This window comes from Pithys albifrons, chromosome 9, assembly GCF_047495875.1.
Source record: "Pithys albifrons albifrons isolate INPA30051 chromosome 9, PitAlb_v1, whole genome shotgun sequence".
In the NCBI taxonomy this organism is placed as follows: Eukaryota; Metazoa; Chordata; class Aves; order Passeriformes; family Thamnophilidae; genus Pithys; species Pithys albifrons.
The window spans coordinates 30,639,544-30,662,740 of record NC_092466.1 but is presented as its reverse complement, the minus strand read 5'-3'; the positions used below and the strand labels follow the sequence as shown (position 1 = coordinate 30,662,740).

At 41.5% G+C, this 23,197-nt stretch overlaps 1 protein-coding gene across 2 annotated transcripts in view; it reads left to right on the top strand.

The window, feature by feature from the left end:
- Positions 1 to 314: 314 nt before the first annotated feature.
- CCDC6 (coiled-coil domain containing 6) overlaps positions 315 to 23,197 on the top strand; it is a 48,805-nt gene continuing 25,922 nt past the window's right edge. For both annotated transcript variants that reach the window (XR_011698494.1, XM_071563256.1), the window contains exons 1-2: positions 315 to 660; positions 19,609 to 19,758. Coding sequence is in view for 1 of the 2 variants with exons in the window: in XM_071563256.1 (XP_071419357.1) it covers positions 352 to 660; positions 19,609 to 19,758 (459 nt within the window). In the remaining variant the exon portion in view is untranslated. The remainder of the gene's footprint in view (positions 661 to 19,608; positions 19,759 to 23,197) is intronic.

Genomic DNA, 23,197 nt, shown 5'->3' with positions numbered 1-23,197 from the left:
GGGCCACAGGTCCGGTGTGCACAGATCTCCCCCCGGGCACACCCCGGGCCACAGGTCCGGTGTGCACAGATCTCCCCCCGGGCACACCCCGGGCCACAGGTCCGGTGTGCACAGATCTCCCCCCGGGCACACCCCGGGCCACAGGTCCGGTGTGCACAGATCTCCCCTCGGGCACACCCCGGGCCACAGGTCCGGTGTGAGCGGAGCGACCCCGGGTTCATCCCCGCGGCCGTGCCGGTCTGTGCCGCCAGGCGGCGCTGTGCGCGGGGGGCGGGCGCGCGGCCCGTGTCGGCGCCGGCGCGGGGCAGGCCCCGCCCCTGGTCGGGCGGCGGCGGCGGCGCGCGCGGGGCGATGGCGGACAGCGCCAGCGAGAGCGACACGGACGGCGGCGGCGGCAGCGGCGGCTCGGCGGGGCCGCTGTCCGGGGGCGGCCCCGGCGCGGGGCCCGGCTGCGTGGCGGCGGGCGGCGGCGGCTCCTCGGGGGGCGGCAAGGCAGGTGGGATTGTGATCTCGCCGTTCCGGCTGGAGGAGCTGACGAACCGCCTGGCCTCGCTGCAGCAGGAGAACAAGGTGCTGAAGATCGAGCTGGAGACCTACAAGCTCAAGTGCAAAGCGCTGCAGGAGGAGAACCGCGACCTGCGCAAGGCCAGCGTCACCATCGTGAGTGCGGACAGGCGGGCGGCGCCGCGCCGGGCCCGGCGGGCGGGGAGCGGGGCTTTCCCCCCGCGGGGTGTCCGCGCAGGGCGGGCCCGGCCCCGGCCGCGGCCTCCCCGCCGCCCCCGCGGCTCCCCCGCGCCTCCCGGGGCGCGGCACCACGGGCGGGCCCGGCTGTCACCGCGGCCCGGCCGGGGGCACACACAGGTGGGGTCACCCCGCGCCCGCGGGGAGCGGCAGGAGAGGCGAGAGCGGCCGAGGCGGAGCCCCCGCCGGACCCGCGTGGCCGCCCGGCTCCCCCGCCGGCCCTGCCCGCCGTCCGACCCGCCGCGGCTCGGGGAGGGGCCGGGCACGGGGAGGGCGATGCCGTGTGTTCCCCCGAAGTTGCTCAAAGTAGAGATTTCCTCGCAGTTTTAAGTAATCTGCGGAGATTACGGATTATCTCTCCAGCCGTCACCTCTCCAGCCACTGTGCAGAAGCGGCGAGCTGCGTCTTGGTCGCGAGGAAGTGTTTGATTGGTTTGTAATGTTTTGTTAGCGGTGGTATTGCAAGAGGTTGTTTGAAAACTCCTTTAAAATAAGCCCCTTAAAAATAGTGCGAGTGGCACACACAGCACTCTGTCCCGGCAAGAGCTCAGCTCCTGGTTTATGAGCACTGCGAGGATAACTTGGAGTTTAACACCATTTTATGTGGTGCTGTTAGGCATCAATCCTCACTACAGTGCGTATGAAAACACTGTGAAAATGACGTTGTTCTCTTATCTATGAGTTGGGAGTTAGTAGTTTAAGTTAGGGGGATTTTTGCTAATTAAGTGGTTGGAGTGATTATTCAGGTGTTGTAAGGGTCATGGCCTGTATGCAGAGCAGGTAACTTGCTAAAGACCAATTGAAGGTAACCTTTATACTCGTATACGCTGTTCTGTACACCCTTGCCAGTGCAAGGTAGAGATGCCTTGAGAGTGTTCCCACCTGTGTGTGCTCACTGTCATCTTATTTTTCACAGTGGGTACTTTGTTATGAGCACAATGTCTGTTTTACTGATAATCAATTTTTCCATTGTCGATATATCTAGCAAAGAAATGGAGCCTGCCTCGGCAAACCTCTCATCTGCTGCCAGTAGTAAGCATTCAGTGTCTAGCAGGATGTGGGCCGGAAGAGTGCATGAAATGCAATACAGAAGTAATTTATTCAGGGATGACAAATACAGCGGTAGTCGGGGAAATGTGTGCTTTGTTAGTACTTTACGAGAAGAGAATGTGTCTTAATTAGGTAGCTGCAGAATGCTTCTAATGTTGAGAGGGGCTAAGGCATCTTGTCTGTCAGACATTTTCTCTCTGCCTGTTAGAAAGGCGTGGCATCTTTCTGAACCCCTGGTAGGTGTATTGTTTGTAAACAACCTAGAAAAAACACTTGTGTGCATTAAAGTTCTTTTGGCACTGCCTCTAGGGACTTACCATCTTAAATTTTCATCAGATTTTAATTTACTGAAAGGAAGTATTTTTGTTAAATTTGAAACTCAGTCTATGTGTTTTTGACATCTTGGATAAAGAGAGAAAGGTGTTAGAGTTTTATAGCAACCTGTAGGCTGTCTGGATAACCGACATCTTTAGCTGACGCTCTGGCTTTGGTATGTTAAACTGTGTGCACAACTGAGTAAACCACTTCTAATTCAGCAAGCGGTGAAATAATGAATGCAAAACACAACTTTTTTCAGGCCACTGAGACCTTGTGCTGTAGTTTACTCAGTCCATAATGTAAACACATTTGCAGTCAGAATACTTTGTTGTGTGCCTCTAGTATGCAAGTGACTGGGGATGAACTTTACTGGAATGTTGAAATATGTGCCACTTGAATGTAAATGAATAGAAAATCTTCTGATTTTCTCCACTGTGATTCTAAACCTCCACCAATTTGTTCTTCTACCCACCCAGCTCCTTACAGTGTTGCTGTGCTGGCAGACGGGTGCTGTGTACGTTTCCTGTTGTGGGCACTGTAATGGCACAAATCAACTCTGATTTTTATCAAGTGTTGAGGACAAGCTGTGAAGCACAAATAAAACTGACAGGTAGCCAAAATAGCAGGTGAATGACTAAACTGTGTGCTGTAGGTGAAGGTGACTCCTCGAGCCACACGGCTCTTCATCTGCAAGCCTTTCAACTGATCATGGATGTTTGAGCTTCACTGTGCAAAGGCCACAGAAACTCTGCACTTTCTGTAGCTCCCACCGTTGTCTGTAATGATTTGAATATTTTCCCATTAAGGTTTGCCATTTAGAAGGTGGTAATCTTCCTCGTTCCTCTTGTGTCCACGCTGGTGTGTTATTATGACATCTCTTTGTGGTTGCACTATTGTTGGTGTCAGCATGGATGCATTCAGTTGAGGCATTACCTAAATTGTTTGCCACGCAGGATCATATTAGTTCTGTTTTATAGCTAACCCCTGTGTCATAGGGTTGAAAATAATTAAGAGTAGGAGACCTATGTTCAGTAGTTGCACTTGGAAAACTGGCTGAGAAAATGTGTTGGCTTAGCAGGCTTATATGCTCAGTAGCTTTGAATGAACTCTCATCTAGAACACGTAAGAACAGATACTGCTTTTATGCTGAAGTTTGTAAAACCAGCTTGGACTAAGCATAACTCCAAAAAGATGTGCAAACTCTACTCCTTTCAGTAGCCTGAAATGAAATGATGCTGCTGTTCATGTGCCAGACTGTGGAATTAAGTAAATATGTGTGATAACTGTCTCACCTGCTATTACTGGTGGCAAACTGTAATGGGGGGAGCAAAGCAAGGAGAAAGCTGGGGATATTTGGAGCGTTCTCTGGCAGTGCAAGAGCATTTCATCAGAAGATGCAAAGCTTCAGGTCAGATACTGAGAAGAAATGACTAAGATCACTTGAGCCGTTTGCAGAATGTTCATTTATATGTATTTATCAATCCTTATAGTATGATCTCATAGTGTATTTCGGCAAGCTCTTTTTTAGGAACTGGAATGGATGATGGCAAGGTTAGGATGGCTTCAGATGCCAGAAGATCTGAGATGCTGTGTATTTCAGATGTGAAGCAGTGGGTTTTGGTTATAGCTGCACTACCAGAAGTGGATTTCCTGTGTGAACTTCCTTAATTTTTTTAGAGAGAAAGGTGTGCCAAGGAGACATCATATTTAATGGCCCAAGCCTGGGACAGCACAACCTCTCTAATAAAACAAGAGTACCTTCAAGATTGAGTGGTGGGGTGACTGCTTTTCAAAACATTGAGTTGTGGCATGTGACAAAAGCTGACATGCTTCAGTTGGGTGTAGGTATGTCTTGGTCAGGAAGTTTCTTTTGTAGTCGATAGAATTTGGATTTATAACCTCTTTTTTCCTACTCTTTAGTGTTTAATGTAAACAAGTTGTCTTATTTCATTGAAAGCCATGTAACCTTTAGCTGATACTGAAAGCGGTTTTTTTGTTATTGTTTTGAACTGACAGGCCTCATGCAAATGAGTGCTTGTAATAACAAAAAAGTTTTAGTTCCTGATTGCTGCCTGCTTACTCTAGGATGTTAAATTCAGTAATTTAACTTGTGTAAATTGGCCTGCTATAGTCAGACAGCTTCTGTGGAGTTAGAAAATTGAAATCCAGTAAGTCTTAAATTGTGTTACTTAGTTTTTTAACAATGATGAAGATAGTGTATTTCAGACATGTTAATTTAAAAGTGTTCCTGCTCCAAAATGCTTGATGTAACAGTTTTAATGCATTGGAACATTTTACATTAACATCTTCTCTTTCTAATTTCCCCCCATTTTGCTTTGTAGGGAAGGGAATTACCCTAGAAACCCCAGCTGATGGTGCTGTGTGGGTGCCCACCAGGATATTCAATGCAGATGAGTCTGATCTGAAACACTAATGGCATGTGCTGGCTTTATGAGCTTGCCATGCCTGTCACTGTCTGGCAGCGACTGTGCAGCACTTGCTGGCGAGGAGCTCTGGAATGTGGGACTGCTGTGGGTGTGAGTGGCTGTATTTTACTATGAGACCTCTGCTGCCCTTGTTTCTGTAGCTAAACCTGCACCTCTGCACCTTGGCTCTCAGCTTAACTTTTCTTGTTCCCTGAGCTCTAGCAGAGAGCAGTTGCATTTCCTGCCTTCTTGGTCTCCTCTGTGTTTTTGCAGAGCAGTGTGAACAGCCTCCCACCTCTTGGGAGGAACAATAGAAGCCTTACTGGGCTCCTATTTCCTCACCCCCTACTTAAATCCTGAAGAAAGTCCTTGCTTTTGATAACAGCCATCTCCTGGAAGCAAACTGGCTCTCTGGGACTTGCAGATTGGAAAAATCCTGTGTGGTAACATAGACTTGTTACAATTTTCTCAGTAACAACCAGATTTAGATGTTGGGAATCAATATGATTTTAGCATTTTGTTCTCAAGTGTGCAGAGGGATTTGTGTGCGGAGTGTGTGTGTGTGTGCATGAGATCTGCTGTCATGGCTCTTCATGGAAAACATTGGTCTGGATAGGTAAGTTTGGGGAAGTGAGTGGTGTGCTGTATTGTCAAAAGTCTCCTGCAGAAGTGCTTTTTTTCTTTTTGCACTAGAATTTCAAAGCAGAACACCTGTTTCAGTACAGAAATGTCTATTAATAGTAGAAGAAGGGGCAGGGTAGGCTATCTGAATTGAAATACAAACCTTTAGAAAGGTGCTCATTAAGGGCACAGGGATGAATGAAAAAAATCAATTAGTAGCGGATAAATGTAAAAAGCAAACCAAGAAAGGAAAAAGATTAATACTTTTAAAAAATGTATCTGTCAGTCTGTTACTTACTCTTTATTTTAAAGTCGGTCTTGTTTGTGTGAAGGGTGCTCACAGTTCTGTGATGTCTTCTCTAGGTGTAAGAAACCTACTTGAAGCGGTTGTATCCAGCTGCAGCATTTGTAACCCCAGTTTATAGATTGACTAAACTAAAAGTCTCACTCAGAAATAACTCATTTTAGAAATGTTTTGCTCACCTGCGATTTAAAGACAGCATTGTTGCTAAGATTAGCAAATTAATACACCGTGAAAGTCCATCTGAAATTTTTCAGGCTCATTTTTCCAAGAACAGGCATGTAGGAAATGACTGTCTTGTATTTCAGTTTTACATTTACCTCAAATTCTTAAGAAGTTTCTACTGAACTTCTGTAAATTGCCTGTAAAGGAAAAAGGAAGCTTAGTAATACCCTTCAGTGTTGGCTGCCTTGGCCTGTGGGTTAGCACAGCCAGAGCAGAGCTGCAGGGCTGGGAGCTGATGGTAAAAGGTGTAGTATCATCTGCTTCCATTTGTAGGGACACACAGCCACTGGCACGTCAAATTCTCAGGGGAAAACATTGTCCATGTGGTGTTAACAGCACTCTGTGTGTGTTGTAGGCCTCCTTCAATGCTGGTTAAAAACCAACCAAACAAAAAACAGAGAAAAAGTGAGTGTTTCTGGACTTTACTCAAATAGTTAATTAACAGAAACACTTGTACTTTCAGGGAGTTCGAGTCTTCAGAGGTTTATTTTATCATCTGCTTTGATTGATGTCTCATCTTCATGTTTTTCTGAGTTGTTCCTGGTTTGAACCTCATAACTAACCTTGTAATGTGTCATTGGGAAGGGTATCTATCCTCTTTTAATCTGAGAAGTCACAGAGGTGGAGAACCACTGTGCTTGGAAGAGCTTTGCATCCTGCCTCCTGTCCTGCCAATCAACTTCATCAGGGCTGAGCTGTTGGTTGCTGCTGTGCCTTTTGGAGAGGTTAATGAATCTACTGGATCCTTTGCTTTCTCCTTATGAAGATATAATCTGTAAAAGGCATCTTTCAGTTTATTTTGACAAACTAAACTAAGCTCTCAGGCTCTGAGGTGCTGGAACTCTAATGTGCTGGATTAATGTGATGCACTGGTCTAGTCTAAACACCCTTTCCTGCTTCAAATTTGCACAGATGTTTCTGATAGCTTAATATGGAACTTTTTTTTGCCCTCAGTGCTGTCAGTTGTCTTCAATGAGTTTATTGTTGTGTGCTCGCTAATTTGGCAGAAATACAGTAGCACACCTGTGCCTCTTGCAGGTCTGATTTGTACTGCTGAGTTGCCCAGTAGCATTTGCTTTGGTGCTAATTGTGCAGGGAATATTTTGAACAACGTCCTCCTTAGTACATGTTGGTGAAATGAAATTTCCCATTAATGAGTTTTTTGAGATCACTGAGCCACTCTGGAAATGCTGCTGTATGCTTTGATTGTTTTATAACAATTTAAAAATAATGTTTGGCACGTACTGCTAAATCAAAAAGTCACGTAAGTGCCTTATGCACATGCTGCACTTCGTGGTTATCTTTATTACCAATAGTCATTGGCTGAAAGATGAATCATTGCTTATCTGCCATGACTTGTTCTCTATAAACCCAAGCCCAATGACCCATTTCAGGTTTCTGTCCTTTATACAGTAAATTAGTTTGTTTGCAGTATTGGCAGTGGGTTGATACCAAACTGTGATAACCACCTATGTCTTTCTTGCCTTTAAATATTATAAAACAGCTCGACTTTTTTATCAGTTACTTTATTGATGTTTTCATATTTAATAATGGTGGTATGCCTTCAGTCAGTAGTAATATTTGTATATTGCTCTGAATTACTTTGGGGATGGGAGGGAAATAAGAACTGAGATTGCAGAGTACATCTGGGAATTTCTAATAATGCAAAGTTCTTGGTGTTTCTGTGGGCTTGCTACTCTGCATAGAAAGTAATTGTGCTTTTCTCTTAAGTGAAATTTCTTACTGAGGTTCTATCTTGAATTCCATGTCAGAACTGGTTTGTAGTCAGCTTTTATTTTAAGACTGCTTTTTATTGGTGGGTTTGAATATTTACTGAGAGTAATGGTCATTCTTTCTTAGTGTATCTCTAGTGACTTAAGAGTGTTTTGAAGGAGGAAAGTGTTTGTTTTAGATTTAACCACACTGTACACCTAACAATGAATTTGCTTTCATTGAAGGAAAAAAGTATTCATGTGTGCTCCTGCTTTATATCTGCCAGACATATTTAACATTCTTTTTAGTCACTTGCCCAAATGACTATTCCCAACCCCAACAGTTTTGTATCATTCCCATCTCCTGGTTTAGGGGGTACAGTAAAATGTTGGGTTTTTCAGAGATTCAAACGCTGTCGCTAATCTCAGTATTGGAAAGTTAATATAGACAAGATCTAGAATAATTTTCAAACCCTGGAAGTTCTGTACTTCATTTTATGTGTTTTTGACTTTAATGGGGTTTGAATTTTAATGCAGATTTAAAAGGACGAAGAAAAACTGTTGTTCTACTTTTTGAAACTTTTTTTTTCCAGCGTAGGTGCTTGGTCATCTGTAGTTTTGTTGCACTTGTTAATTCTGTTTACTTGTTTCCTCCCACTGCTGGTACTGACATTGGTTAATACTGAAGCTGTTATTTTCCAAGTTCTTAGTTTTAACTGCTGGTATACACGGGGGGTATTTCCAGCTACAGACTGTCAGTGCTAAAGTCCTTGTAGTAATTGAGCAAATAATACTGATTGCTGTGGTGAACAAGTTTGTGCATCTGCCAGAGACTTCCCCAAAAGTTTTTGTTTTCACACTGTGCCTCATAAGGTGTGCTTGGGCAGGATTCCAGCTGGGGACTGGAAAAATAGGAAGCCATGGAAATGGTGACTCCACAGCAGCTGCAGATGAGGCTGATGGGGCAGCTGGACTTCCAGGGTGCTGCAGGAGAACAGGATGGCAGTTCCTCACAAACAGACCTTGAAATGTGGTTGAAATGAAGAAACAAGACAGTGCTCTCCTTCATGGGAATGAAAATTGTCAGCAGTAGCCATCTGATGTATTTCAGCAAAGCCTGGTAGAAACAGTGAGAAAAACAGTTGCTTTGCTGCTCTTTTTTGGGCCGGGGTAGGAGGAAGTTTGCTGAATTTAGCAGGAGAGCAAGAGATGTGTCCTTTTTATCCTTCACTTAAAGTAAAAAAAAAGAAAACTCAGAAAATAAATGAGTAGAATTGATTTGGAACAAAATGTACAAATTGAATTATGCACAGAATTTGGAATCTAAACAGAATGAGTGGAAAAGAGGCAAAAACATGCTGTAGAAGAGTGGCAAAAAATACAATATATAAAGCAAACTCCCATGGATCTGTAACTGAAAACATTTCTCTGATGTCTTGCTTCCAACACAGCATCCTGGGGATATCTAGATGGGAACATCTCCAGTTTCTCTTCTTCAGTGAAGTCTTTGTGTCTGATTGAAGAGGTGTTTTAGCTTTAATAAGGTGGACTGTTATTATACCATTTCAATGTATGGGATGGAGAACAAAGTGGAAATGAAGGCAAGACTTTTGAGGTGAAATATTGCACAGTGAAAATGCAAAGCACAAATTACGTATGCGCAGGTTCCACATCTCTCTCTCTGAGGGGTGCAAGGGTTACTTGATGAAAGCTGAAGCAAAGCAATTTTTAATCCTGGCACTTGAGTTGTAATTATTTCAACTTTTTGGTTAAAATACAGGGATTGTCAGCTAATTATTGCCCATGGGGACTGTCCTTTCAGCTCTGAGATTCCTCTATCCCTTCATACATTCCATTGCAACAGTTTTTTCCTGGAAAAGAAGATACTCCCTCAGATCATTGAGTGATACTCTAATTGATGGAGAAACTCTTCAGATAAAGCCTTTTCTTCCTCTCTTAACTCTGAATTTGACTTTGTTTGAAATTTCATTTTCTGCGCATTAATATTAAAATCTGCTTTCAGTTTGGGGTGGGCTTTGTGAGGTAGATGAGTGTCTCTTCAGCCACACTGTGGACTGAGACAGCCTTAGCAGTGTTTCAGCTACCTGGAAAGTTTTTTCAGATGCTTTAATGCTTTGAGCTGCCTAAAGATGTTACGTTTCTGCTTATTGCTGTAAAGCTTTAGGTCTTTTTAGTTCCTTTGTTGGTGGTGCTAATCATACTGAAAACTCCTACCACATGTATAAGGAATTTCCACAATGCTGCACTTTGGTCCTGAGTGAAAATATAAATGAAACAAGTCAGACATGATAAAACCCAGCAATGTTTAGTGGGCCACAGCATGAAGTTGGGCTTCTTTCTGTGCCTTCAAGTTTAATTTCTACTTTCAATGGAGTGGTGGAATTTCCACTTTGTTTCACTTCACTTTCAAATAAACAGCAAAGGCCACTATTAGGAATTTTTCAAAATGTAGGGTTTTAATCACTGTTTTCACAAGAGCTTTAAAGAATGTGTGTTTTTCACATCTGTTTAAAAGAAATTTTGTGCTGGCTGGTGTTGACAGGAATTGATTCATTAGGCAAACCCCCTCTCCTGACAGGCCCCGAAATCCTGGCTGGGCCAAAAGGATAGACACCTCCAAAGTCCTTTGCAGAGAGTAAATTTAACCTGAGGTATGAATCTGCAAAAAATCCCATTTCTCTGAATATTCAGACATGTAACTGGAAGGTCCTTGCTCTGTGGGTGGAAAGGTGGGTTGGCATTTCCTCAAAATTTCTCTGTGTTAGACTTCCCTACTTTGCCAGTTCTGTATATGGGGTGAGGGTGAATATTGAAGGTTGATTATATTCCCCCACATCCTGCAGACCTGTTTGTAGGGTCAGAGACAGAGAACACAAACCAAAGAAGGTGTATTTTCATACACTAAATTGATAGACTTTTGTTTCTTGTTTTGAAAGCCTGAAAAGAGATTGTTCTTTGGAATACTGTGGTATGTACTGTGAGATGTCCAAACTGTAGAGAAGGAAAACCAAACCATTACTCTACCCACTGACTCTGAGGAGGAGTAAGTGGAAACATTTGTTTACTGTAATGGAGTTCAAGCTAATGTGTTGTAACAGTGGGATGGAAAGGGTTGTGTTCACTTCATGGATATGTTGGTTTGGTTTAGGACAAGGTGTGATTATAATTAGTAGCAAACTTCATCTCCAGCAGTTGTGGATCACTGTGAAAGTGTTTCTCTGGAAATTCAATTTGTGTAAGAGGAAATTGGGGGAGATTTTAACCCTGTTAAGAGTTATTTATGTTGAGTGACTACAGACACTTTGCTAGTGCCATCCCTAATGATTACCTCAGTTGTATTTAAATTAGTCATAATAAACAAACAGACAAAACTTGACAACAACCTCATTCCCTCCCCTTCCCACCCTTGCCGCCCTCTAAAAAAAACCACAAAAGGGAGGTTGAAGCAGGTGAGCATCTAGAGTTTGGAAAGCCCATAATGGGATTTTGATCTGTCAGTCCTTGCCCTGGTGGGGCTGCCATGGAGCGGTGCTGTGGCACCTTCTGCCAGGAAAATCAGGGTATAACTGAATTATACTTTGATGCTACATAAAGTGAAGTAGTATTTTCATTAAGATTATTTGGGGGACTGACTATTAAATCTCTGTTCACTGCTTTTGCTTGTGCTCTTTTGTATTTGAATAAACAGTTGTGGCAGCAAATCTCCTGGTCACAATAGTTTGCTGTGGTTGCTTTTTAGCAGAGGTTTGTTATTTTAGGACACAACTCAGTGCCTGTTAGCACCAACATACATACCTGTGTGTATTAAATTAGTCACCTAATAGTCTAGTCTTCTGCTGAATCTTTTGCTTTTCCTGCTCTGAAACTTTGTGAGTGTGCAGTTTTGAGTCTGCTAATTGGTCAGTCCAGCAAAGTGGACTAGTTAATGTGTGGTTGCATTGAAGATAAATTTTTTTTTATCTGTGGGCAGAAAACAGGCTAAAAAGTATTTTAAATATGTGAATTTAAAAAGTGTTTATGCATTAGACATCTGATATCACAGAGTAATTTGGACTTCAGTACTACAGTTCTTGTAGTTTCTAATACTGAATGGTGGTGTTGCTGAGATTTAAGCTGTTGTTGGTTATTAGCATAAAACAACCAGATTATGTTAAAATTGAGTATTGTAGAAGCTGGTCAACCAAAACCACAGCATTTTAAAAGAATGGTTATTCTAATGATCACACAGGATATGGAAAATTAGTAATCCCCCCCAACAAAATAGTACTTGCTACAACAGTAGCTATAAGTGATATCAATAAGCAATATAATATTTTTCTTTCCATGCCCAGAAACCTACACATTTGAAAATTCAGACAAATTGAATGTAAAACTGCAAATTAGTTTTGTGTGTGCATCCTTGTGATGTTTTTCAGCAGCTTTTATATGGAGGCTGAACAAAAGCAAAATCTGTTCCTCATGCTTTCGTTTTCCATTTATTTTACACTATTTATTACCTAGTCAATTATTTCCAATACAAAATAATTCAGCAGTAAAGGATCAGTGTCACTTGAAGACAAAGAGTAAAGGAAAAACTTCTTTCGAGTAGTCATCAGTAAAGGATAAATAGAGAGAGGTGTTTCAAAGTCTGGTTCAGAGTTTGATGTGACAGTGTAGCTGTGTTTTCTATATTGGCTGCCCTTGTCAATGTAAACCTTCGGCTGGATACAAATAACAAAAATGGGAAGGCCCTGGCAAAGCAGGTCATGGATATTCTGCCAAACCTTTGTGCTGGAAGTGGTTTCTTGCCTGTGCTGAGCTGAGAGGGGAGCTGTAACAGGGCCCCATTCTTAGTGCCTTCCTGACCACGTTTGCATGTGCAGTCATTACAATCCTGCTGAGGAACATTTAGTGTGTATTTTAAAGCAATATTTTACTTGTGTGCAGTGAATTTGAGGACTTGGGAGTGATGGACCTGTTGCTTTATGTGCATTATACTCATTTTACACACACGCTGGAAATCCAGTGCTACTGCAAATGCAGCGAGTGTGCGAAATGTTTACTGCATGTGCAGCAAAGAGACACAGAAATGGCCTCATGAAATGGAGCCATTTGGAAAGGTCTGTGGGCTAGATTTAATTTTCCTGCTGGGTCATTCCTGCCTTGGCCTGTAACTTCTCTTGGCTCAGGTTACAGCTCTGGTGTGCTGGAAGCAGAGACTCCAGCCCTGATAACCGTTTAGGAGCTTGTTCTGCATGATGATGTTTAAGTGAATGAAAAGTAAGTGCAATAAAGCACGTGTCTAATGGATAGTCAGATTCTTAAGGTTGTCATGTTTTGAGTTTGACATGGGAAATGTTTTATGTGTGCCTGTACAACCTTTCTGGTGCTTTGTTACCATATAGTCTTCAGTTACATTAAGACTTGCATAGCAATGTGTGGTTGTGGTTAAACTTCTAAGTGAAAGTTATTTTTCTAGACCTTATCTTGACATTTTTCTCTGTCACAGAAAATGTGGCTTTTTCATGTGCTGCATTTGTATTAACCACTTAATGCCAGCATTCTGATAGAATAAAAACCCTTGAAGAGAGTACACTTTTTTGTTCTGTTTTGAAGAAAGCTGTTGAAATGGTTTTAAAATTATGTAAGTAAATTCAGGAATTGATTTTATTAATTATGAGTTTCATATAGATTGTAACACTTTGTAATTAACTGAATGTATTAGTTTTATAAATATTTATGTTTGTCAAAGAAGCCTGTTTTCATAACTTGATTATTTCGCTTTCACCACTTGTGTGATTCAGTTGTGTAAGACTTGCAGGTCTACATCAAACTGCAGAGAGAGAAGTTATTTGAAGTATGTACAAATCTGGAGGGAAATAGAGTTGCATTCCATCAAAAAATTTACTTCATTGTTGATGCTGAGAGATTATTTAGCATATACAAATACTACTGATTTTGATGTTTAGGAAGCTGGTCAGTTCTGAGGGCTTTTTTGAGGTGCTGTCCCCAAACCAAAAGGTGTGTGCCAAAGATGTGGAGGTCACTGAGTTTTTGAGAGAAGGTCTCTTAAGGCTGCATGAGCAACATTGAGCTGAGAACATTAAACTGTGGTTAAAACTGACTTGGGAGAAAAATGTATGTGTTGTGTTGTTTGAGTCAGCTCATTTCTCTGGTCAGTCTGCATCCATTGTGAATCCCTGTGGATGTGCTGGATCACTGGGTGGGCATCCAGGGAAAAACCTCTGTGACTTGGAGTTGCTGGTACGAGTGTTGTGACAGAGATGTTTGGACATCTCTGGCCAAAACCTAATTGACCTTTTAAAGGAGAGGGGTGGGGGTTGAAGAGGAGAGAGTATTTCCACTATAAATGGAGATTAAAAGAAACTGTATTTCAGCACTTTAAGTCGTTGCTTATCATAAAGTTATTCCTTTATTATTATAGTAAAACCCAGATACCTTTCTTCTGCCCTCTTGCAGCAGAACTTATCTACTGAATAGCTGAAATATAACAGGACTTGTGTTTTGAAGCAATTCTGCATGTGGCTTTAATGTTACGTGATAGGTAACATTTAGAGTAGTTGAAGTTATCAACTACTAGGATGAGGTTCAGTAATGAATTTCTTTTTCCCTTAGTATGTTTTGAAAACAAGTTTTGGTAAGTCTGTAAGTTTGGTGTGGGGTTTTTTGTGGGAGTTGTTTGTTGGGGTTTTTCTTAAAGCAAACCAACCAAAAAAACCCTTTCCTCCTCATCTACCAGATTTGTGTTAAAAAGAAAGAAAGCGGCCCAGAAGCTTGGGGTTCTGAAGGAAACATTTCACAGAATCACAGACTATTGGGAGTTGGAAGGGACCCATGAGGATCTTCAAGTCCAACTCTTAAGTCAATGGCCCACACAGGGGATTGAACCCACGTCCTTGGCATCATTGCAACCAAGTTTTAACCAAATTTCAAGGTGCTTCTGCTTTTTGGGGGCTTCTAAGAGGTACTATATGCCCAAAGATGTATGATAATGCTCTCTTTCTGTTGCTCTCTCACTCCTGAAAACTCATCTTAAAGAAGGGAAAAGAAATAAAAAAAAAGAGGAAAAAATGAAAAAGTACTTACATGTCAGAACTGAGGAAGTGACCCTGGGGTTTTGCCGTAGGTTAAACAGGAAATCACACTACAAATTGACCCCAGAACTTGAATTCCACCTCACCACTTTAACTGCAAGAGCATTCACTCTTTGCAGACAGGCCACCCAGCTGAATAAAGTACCTTTACTTGCAGGGGAGAGCTGTGCCCACCTCGTTACTGGGGCTTGGATGGAGCTTCCTCGTCCTGCAGCCCTTCCAGCCAGGAATGTGCTGCTGGGCAGAAGCCGCAGTTGGCAGAGGTGTGAGCAGTTCCCTGACTTGCTGTTGACTTCTGGGTTTGTGGTGGTTCATGTTTCTCCTTGCCTGAAATGCACATTGCCTGCAGTGTGGTCATTTCAGATGCAGCTGGAAGGTTGGTAGGAAAAAACAGCTGCACTGTAAAAATTTCTGCTGTAAGGGAACAGTATCAGCTCACTGGAATGTTTATTGCACTTGTAGATCTGTAGTTTTCCGTGTGGTTTTAACTTGGTATCAGAAAATAAAGCCAGAGCAATCACTTGAGTCAGTATTGCTGGAAGAGGAGTGTGTACTTCAGGAAAATTGGGAAGCTTAGATTTTATTTTAAGCAAGAACTGCATATTCTAAAATATTTATTATCCTTTTTACCTCATCATATTTAGTAGGGCTTTTGGGAAGGCTGCTTTCTGAAGTGACAACTTTAGTTCAGTGTAACATGTGCAGCCACTGAGTTCATCTCTTCCCGAAGCTGCCCCAGCCTTTCAGTCTATATTCAGCAGCAAAGATTGAGTTTCTTGAGTCACATTAAACTGCTCTTCAGCTCCATCTACAGGGTTACGTAGTTCGTAGGGTGCTGTCAGCAGGAACTGCTCTGTGGAAAGGTGGGTGAGTGGTAAAGCGGTCTTGGTGGCTCTTGCCTTAAAGATGAAGGACCTTCCAGAGTGGATTAGATCAAAACAGTGCATGATGGGCTTGTTTCCATTAAGATCCTCTGAAATCTCGTGTTCCCTCTACCCTGGATGCTGCTGGAACCAGGTTATGCCGTGTCAGCACTGGGTGTGCTTGGCATCTGGCTCTGGGGTGCTCGAGCACAGGTGCCTGGAGCAGTTTGAGAAACACTTTTTACTGAAATAATGTCTGAAATGAGACCTGAAACTTAAATGCAAGAACATGTTCATGTCAGGTCACTGATACATGCTCACTAAGGAGTAGGTATGGATTGGATTGTTGAACTTGCCTGCTTACTATGTGATATCTTCTTTTAGAAGAACTAACCAGGGAGGAGAAGACAGCTGGGATTTTAAAATACATTACTCTTATAGGTTAGATTGTTATTTGACTGTTCAAACTGGCACCTCCTTGGAAGTCTTGGATTTTGCTGCTTAATAAAATAGTGCCACAAGAGCGGTGTAGTTGGGGTAAGGTGCAGTGATGCAGAAAATAACTACTAAAGTTTGAGGAAAGTGTTTCATAGTTCTTTTAAAATGGCTAATTGGATTTCAAGCTCACAAAGGCAGGTTTTTGCAACACTTTATGCATCAGCTCCACTAGTGATCAGGATTTTACGTGCTGCTGCAATTGGAATAATAGAACTTTCCTTCCTTAGAAATATAAGAGATTTTATGTGCATGAGGTGCTTTTCCCCTCCCTTTACATTCTCAATTTCTTGCAAAGTTACACTGTAGTCCTAACCATTTATGGTCTTGACCACAAGAATTACTGATTTTCCTTAGTGGATGGGTCCATGAAATGCTCTGGGTTAGCCTTACATGGAGCTTTGAGACAGAGGAGACAGGTGGATGTGGCTGTTAATGCAGAAAATCTGTCATGGAAGTAATTGCTTGTTTCAGGTTTCCAGAGATTGACTGATCAATGATAACAGCTGTTATCATTTTGTATCACTCAGTGCGTTAGCAATTTATTTTGTGATGTGGTACATAGAGCAGAATAAATTGCTGTTAGTATTTTTGGATGTGGGATGTGATACGGATAATAGAGAAAAGCCAAAAACTCTGTACACTGGTAGAAGACCTGTGGTCTCTGATTTCCATATTCTGTTTCTCTCTTTTTGCTGATCATATCAAGCCTCTTTTCAAATACAGATATGTAATAAAAAGACAGGTTATCCTTTTGGAAAAACAGTGTATTCACATCCAGAAAAAAATGTTTGATTATGGGCTAAAAGAATAACAGATTTCAAGATTTTAGGCAATATTAAGGTAAACATGAATTATTTTATTACTTGAGATAATTGAACTGTCTCCAGGTAATGAGTAGCAAGATGAAGGGCAAGTTTCAGGATGAAATTTAGAAGAAATATGGTAATGAATCACATGCTTTTGTACCCAGCCTTAATAACTGTTTGGTGTTTTTGAACCAAAATGGTTGTGTTGAACTGGCTGACTCTTTGGTGGTTAATTGGACATTCATTATATTGAATATGATGTATGAATATCTGGAGCTTGCAGGTCATACTGAGATGTGTAGGTGTGCAGGTGAGAAATAGTTGTGTACTGGAGACAGGTAGTCCCCCAGCTCTTCCTCTGAGCCACCTGCCAGGGGGGCTCCTGCCCCGGGTGGGCACAGGGGTTGGTGCAGGGCAGTTTAAACAGGGCTGAGTTGTGGCTCTGGGTTCTTGTTTTCTGCATGCCAGCACTCTGCTTGTGTGGTGTGCCTGTTCAGGAAGCAGATCCAGGAAAGGAAAATGGGAGGAGGAAGGGAAGGGATTAATTTGTGGGTGTCTCCTGCTCCCTGTGTCTGGCTCAGGAACCAGGGAGGGGCACTGCTGTTTGGCCAGGACTGGGCTGGCATCTTGGCAGCCTGTTCATGTTGCCTTCCCACCCATCATCAATGCAACACCAGGATCTGGCTACGAGGTGTTGTGCAGGCTCAGTGCTGTGATAATGTGATTTTAGAGCTTTTGATTAGTGCAAAGCATGAGCAGAACAAATCTCTGCAAGTTACAGATGAGTAGAAATCAAAGCAGAAACACCCTCATTCTTTTGGTGTTTTTTTAGAACCTAATGCTTTCTAATTTAATTTTAGGTAAGCTTGGTCTGTGTTATTGTCTTTTATTGTCTGAACCATTGAAAAACAGACTGAAGTAGAAATCCTGTGTGGTGAAGGCAGTGGAGGAGTTGATTTTGGAACAACATGCATGAATTGTAACGATTTGAGGACAACGAGCCCTTGCAATTTGAGTTGTTTACTCTGTTCCAAAATGTCTCTGAAGATAAAAGGTTGTTAGTAGCTCTAAGTAAAGCCACATTTGGAAACTGATAGATAATGTCATTCAGATCAGTTAGATTCCTGGAGTTGTAATCCTCTGAGATGTGAGCTGACAATTTAACATTCCTTCAGAGCTTTTGGGCAACTCTGTGCTTTCTTGATGTGACAGGTAATAATACCAATGCTGAACATCCTGGAGTTGTGGTTCTCTGCTGTAGAGATGCAAAACATTAGAGGGGGTGTTGTGCAGGACCTAAACTAATAAACTCTGCGTGACTTTGATTTTTCCTTTTTTGTTTTTTTTTTTTCTGTTGTGTTTTTGCCAGCTGTGCTGGTGACAGGGAGAAGGGAGAGGGTGGCAGGTAAATAGTAGGAAAGAGCCTTGAAAAGAAAGCAGTAGAGATGGGAGAAGACACAAGAAGGCAGAGAGAAAGATGTGAAGAGAAGGACTTGATGGAAGGAGGACTCAACTGAGGAGTTAAGATTTTGTGATACTGGTGCTATCTGTATAATGCTTTAGATTTTATGATACTGGTGTTATCATGAGGAAGATTTGCAATGGTCCTATTGTTTCACCAAATCTGAAGGCAGTTATGTTCTTTAATTAACTTTTCTTCTAGACAAGGTAGGTGTCTATGTGTAAATAATTGTCTCTTGGACCACTAGGGAACAGCCACTGACATAATGAAATTTTTCAAACATTTTCCAGTGTACAATAAATCTAAAGAGATGGTAATTTTGGCACATTTTGGGCAGAAGATTATGGAAGCTAAGCTTTGAGTAATGTTTCTGTTTGTTCTTAAATCTTCCTCTCTCAAATTTTACTGAAATGAAACATAGAGAATATTTGTATAAAGCTATAAGCTGGTGTCATTTTATTAGAATCAGGGGAAATCACACATGTGCAGTTTAAGTCATGGAATTTATTGCAGGGAATAAAACTGCTCCTCAGCACTACCTTGCTTCATTTGTTAAATGTGGTGTTTCTGTCATTCAGTTGCTCTAGGCTTTGTTTGGACTGTGGAATTAAGAGTTGGCTCTAGCAATTTGTAGCTGTGATCTTTCATTTGCCCATATGAAATACCCTTCATAGTTTTTTAGAGCAGACTTTGGAAAGATCACTTCTGTTATTTATACTTGAAAACACTCAAATGTCTGAACTATGGGGAATACAAGTGAGCAGCTCCCAGCTGGGTTTCTGTGGAGCAGTGCCCAGGTGCTACTGGAAAGCTGAGATGGAAATTGTCTTCTCTAGTGATTCTGCATGGGGAGGATTTCCAGAGTAGTTGGGGTAAAGCTACTGTGTGGCATTTCTCTAAGCTGATGTTGTTGTATGTAGTGGAGTAACAGTTCTGAGCAGTAATATACCTGTTTTCCTGGGCTGGGGATTGGGCAGAAGTTCTGTCAGACAAGCCATGTTGCCTGTGGCTCAGCAGCGAGGCATATCTGGTGAAAGAATAAATTAATCACTTGACTCCTGGAAAGCAGGGCTCAGTCTGAGGGGTCTGAGGACAAGGCACTGTGCTGAATGCAGCAGTCTGAGCTGTGTTTCACCTTGTAATAGGGAACACTGAGAGGGGAGCTCCTTTTTAGATGTCGAGTAGGTGAAAATAGGTATCTGTGAATCTGTAATGCTTTTATAAAGTTTGTAAGGTTGTGGAGTTCGTGCATTTGGTTGGCAGGAGGCCACTTTAAGTTTCCCGAGTTAAAAAGTGAAAAACAAAAAACAAAGGAAGGTGCTATAATGTTATAAAAGGGGATGGTCACAGCACTTACAACCAGCCTGCTGTTCTCCAGGGTGAGAGCCATTTGAGGGGGAATAGAATGATTGCAGCTTTTAATGTGGAAACTTGCTCTCTTTTTGCTTAAAACTATGTCTTTACTTCACAGCAAGCAAGGGCAGAACAGGAAGAGGAATTCATCAGTAATACTCTATTTAAGAAGATCCAAGCTCTGCAGAAAGAAAAAGAAACACTTGCAGTAAACTATGAAAAGGAAGAAGAATTTCTCACTAATGAGCTCTCAAGAAAACTGATGCAGGTAATTGGTGCCTTTACTGATGTTTCTTCCAGGTGCCTCAGGGCTGCCCTGAACCTTTGTTTGCTTGACTGAGGGCAGAGGGATGTGGTCCAGTTGTAGCTGTTGTAAAGCTGACACTTGATACAAGCAAAGTACAAGAAGTGTAGTGAGTACCTTTTTTAATATGTTGATTTAAAGTTTGCACCTGTGAACTCAGTGTTGAGAACCTGAAAGTTTGTATACAGATGCAAAAAAATGGATGTAGCTTAGAGTAAATGTTAATTGTCTTCCAGAATGGAGTTACTGATTAATTTAAAATGTGAGTGAAACAGACACTTTTTCCCCTGGAGTATTTGATATTTAACTGGAGTCCTGAAATATTGAACTTTATATACAAGAATGTGCAGTGATGCTTGAAGGAGGTTTTATCTGTAAGTTTAGCCATACTTTTAACAAAACAGTTGCTTCTCTTGAATTAAAACTTACCAGTTTGATGCCAAAAGTAGAAAGTTGAAGATAAAGGACAGTTTGTGGCAGAGAAACTTCATTACCCAAGTTGCTAATTTTTGGAAAGTGGGTAAGTATTTTTTGGAAGTGTTGTACATGCCTGTTCTGATAGTCTTGCCTAAATACCTGCTTACAGGCTGGGTGAATGTTTGGTGTGATCCTGCCTGGGCTTTTTCATGCCATTATTTCTAAGTTTTGTCATGAAAAACTGGGCAATTTACAAGAACCTAATTTGTATGTTTGAAGCATGTCTGTGTTGTGCAGCTGGAGACTTCAGGCATGTTTAGCCCTGCAGTTAGGAAATACACTGTTTGGAAACAACATCAGAGCTAATCCCATCTGGTGCTTTTGTTACTGAAAACTAGGCCTTCTATGGCTTTGTCTATTTGGTTCCTATTATCACATAGTAAATTAAATAGCAAGATGAAATATCCCCTATCTGGTATTACCATTTCCCCCTGCTGTTCTTGAGGACTGACAGTGTACACATTTTCTTTCTAAATCATACATTTTCATGAAAAATAGAGAACCAGATGGCAGGAAAATAGAGGTATCAACTGTTCTTTTCTAATTGAAGTAAGATGTAAATATCACTGCAGAAAAGGCTTTTCACTGAAGACTTTTGCAGTAAAGGGAGAAGTGGTACGTTAAACAGTGTTGTTTGATTGAAAGAGAGATGTAGAAATCTGTTACAGAACCAGGTTATGTGGGACTGTCCTGTACATCATAGAGAGCAAAGTAAAACTTACTTTAGAAGTAAAAGCAAGAATTACACTTGATTTGGTTGAAGGGTTTTGAACTCGTAAAGTGACCTTGCACACAAATTTTTACTGCACAAGTTGTGCAGCAACTTAATTGTTGTAATTGCTTAAAATATGCTTAGCCTTTTCCCTAGAATTGCTTTAAAGCTCTGTAAAAGGTCTTAAATTGATAAAATTATGCAAAATAGGTTCACACATTACAAAGAGAAGTATAAGCTTCTTGTCAACATAAAAGTACAATTAATTTTTATTCTCTTTTGCTATGGACTTTCTCAAAGTATGCTTTGACTGTTGCCCCAGATTAAAGAAAAAGGTAACTGTTCCCAAATTGCCAAGGGGTTGCCTCACTGTAGTGGATGAACAATGCAAGGGCAAGTGCTGTTTGTCCAGTGGAAACGCTGGTAAGGTGCAACTTCTTTCTCCCTAGTGAGAGAAGGTTACAGAGCAGCACCTGGAACAGAATGCAGGCACAGAACGGGTGAAGTCATTCTCACCTTTTGTGCAGCATCTGGAAGAAATCCTCGGGTTTGGATTCAGCGTCATCCTGTAAATGTTACCCAGCCCTCACTAGGCAAGTGCAGGTTTCTGCTGAGAGAAAGCAACTACATAGCCCAAACTACAATAATAATAATGGAAGTAAAATGCTGACCATCGCTTGCCTTTTTTAAGCAGTATCTCAACTTCTCAGCCTTAGATTTCCCATGCGGCCTTCCCATAAGCCTCATTTAATGTTTGGTAAACGTGGCTATGTCAACCAGGAGATGTTAAAATACGGCAATTCACTGTTCAGCAAGTTTTGTTGTCCATCCATCGAGATGACTTTTCATACCTTTACAGTAGCTCAAGACTTGCAGTTTTTCTGAAAGCTTATTTGTTCTCTGAAAGCTTTGATTCTTCAATTTTGAATCCGGGAAATTACACTCATGTAGACTGCGAGATTAAAAATCTAAGAAGGGAAACTCCTGATATTACTACACATAAACTCATTTTTTGGAAAAGAAGGCATTATTGGCACACGTCATGTGGGCAGCTTAGAGTTCATTACTATATCTTTTCTGTAATGGGATGGTCTTCCTGTTAATACAAGCATAGTGCTAAATTTCTGAGTAATGTTTTTTAGATGAAGAAATGAAGATAATTAGAATTTCCTTTCTTGTAATTTCCTGAGATTTCTGAATGCCAATACCTACTATTTGCCATGAGAGTGTAGCAATGCTGTCTTTATTAGGTGAATAATGAATTCGTAAATGCCCACTGACATTTTTGGCATCTTTGCTCTGGAGAGAATTCTGGTGAAATTAGAATGACTTAACCAGAAATACAGTAGTCTCCAATTGGTAGCTCCACCAACCAACAGTTATTTGTGATTAAACTCTTAATCTCTGTGTTTGCCAGGCAATGCTGGTCTGACCTGGAACAAGACTTTCAAAATGCTGTCAGACAGTGTGCACCAAATGGCTTCCTGCTTTGTGTATGACTAAGAGGAAAAAACTTGGATTGGATCTGTTGTTTTGCCTAAAACTTTGCATTTTGGAACAGAGAAGGGAATGTACTTCTGGCAAACTGCATATGATTTGCAGTCTCTCAATTTTTTCAAATGGTTACAACCCTCTGTGTCAAAATGCCTGCCGTATTATTCAGTTGAAAGCCACTTAACAGAGGGACTTTTTTCATAGTGCCTGTGTGTTTTTGCTTGAACAGACCTTTGTTTGTCACAATTGTAGGGGCTTAAGCATTGCATTCAGGCTGGCATCTGGAATGAGCTCCCAGAATGTTAAAAGATTTTCAGTGTGGAAGCTCCTCGCTAACAGCGAACAGGAATGTCCCAGTTCAGCACGATGTGCATCACTGTTACAAAACACAGAGTGACATCAGGTTTGCAGTGTTGTAAGAAATCAGTTCGAAACTTTTTACTATATGCCAGACTGAGTCTAAACAGTAGCACAAAGAAGATGTTTTCACTGGAATAGTACTGTCTTCCTGGTGCCATACCATTGATGGATAATATCTCTTCATAACTGTCTGGCATTAACTTTCCCTGCCTCTACAAACCAAATGAATAAATATACAATTTTATTAGATACATTTTCTTTGTTTAGCATAATTACTAGTTTTCTAGGCTGAATGCTGTAGGAATGAAGAAGCAAGTGTATCTCAACAGAGGTTTTTGAGTAAACAAAAGCTTTTTGTCA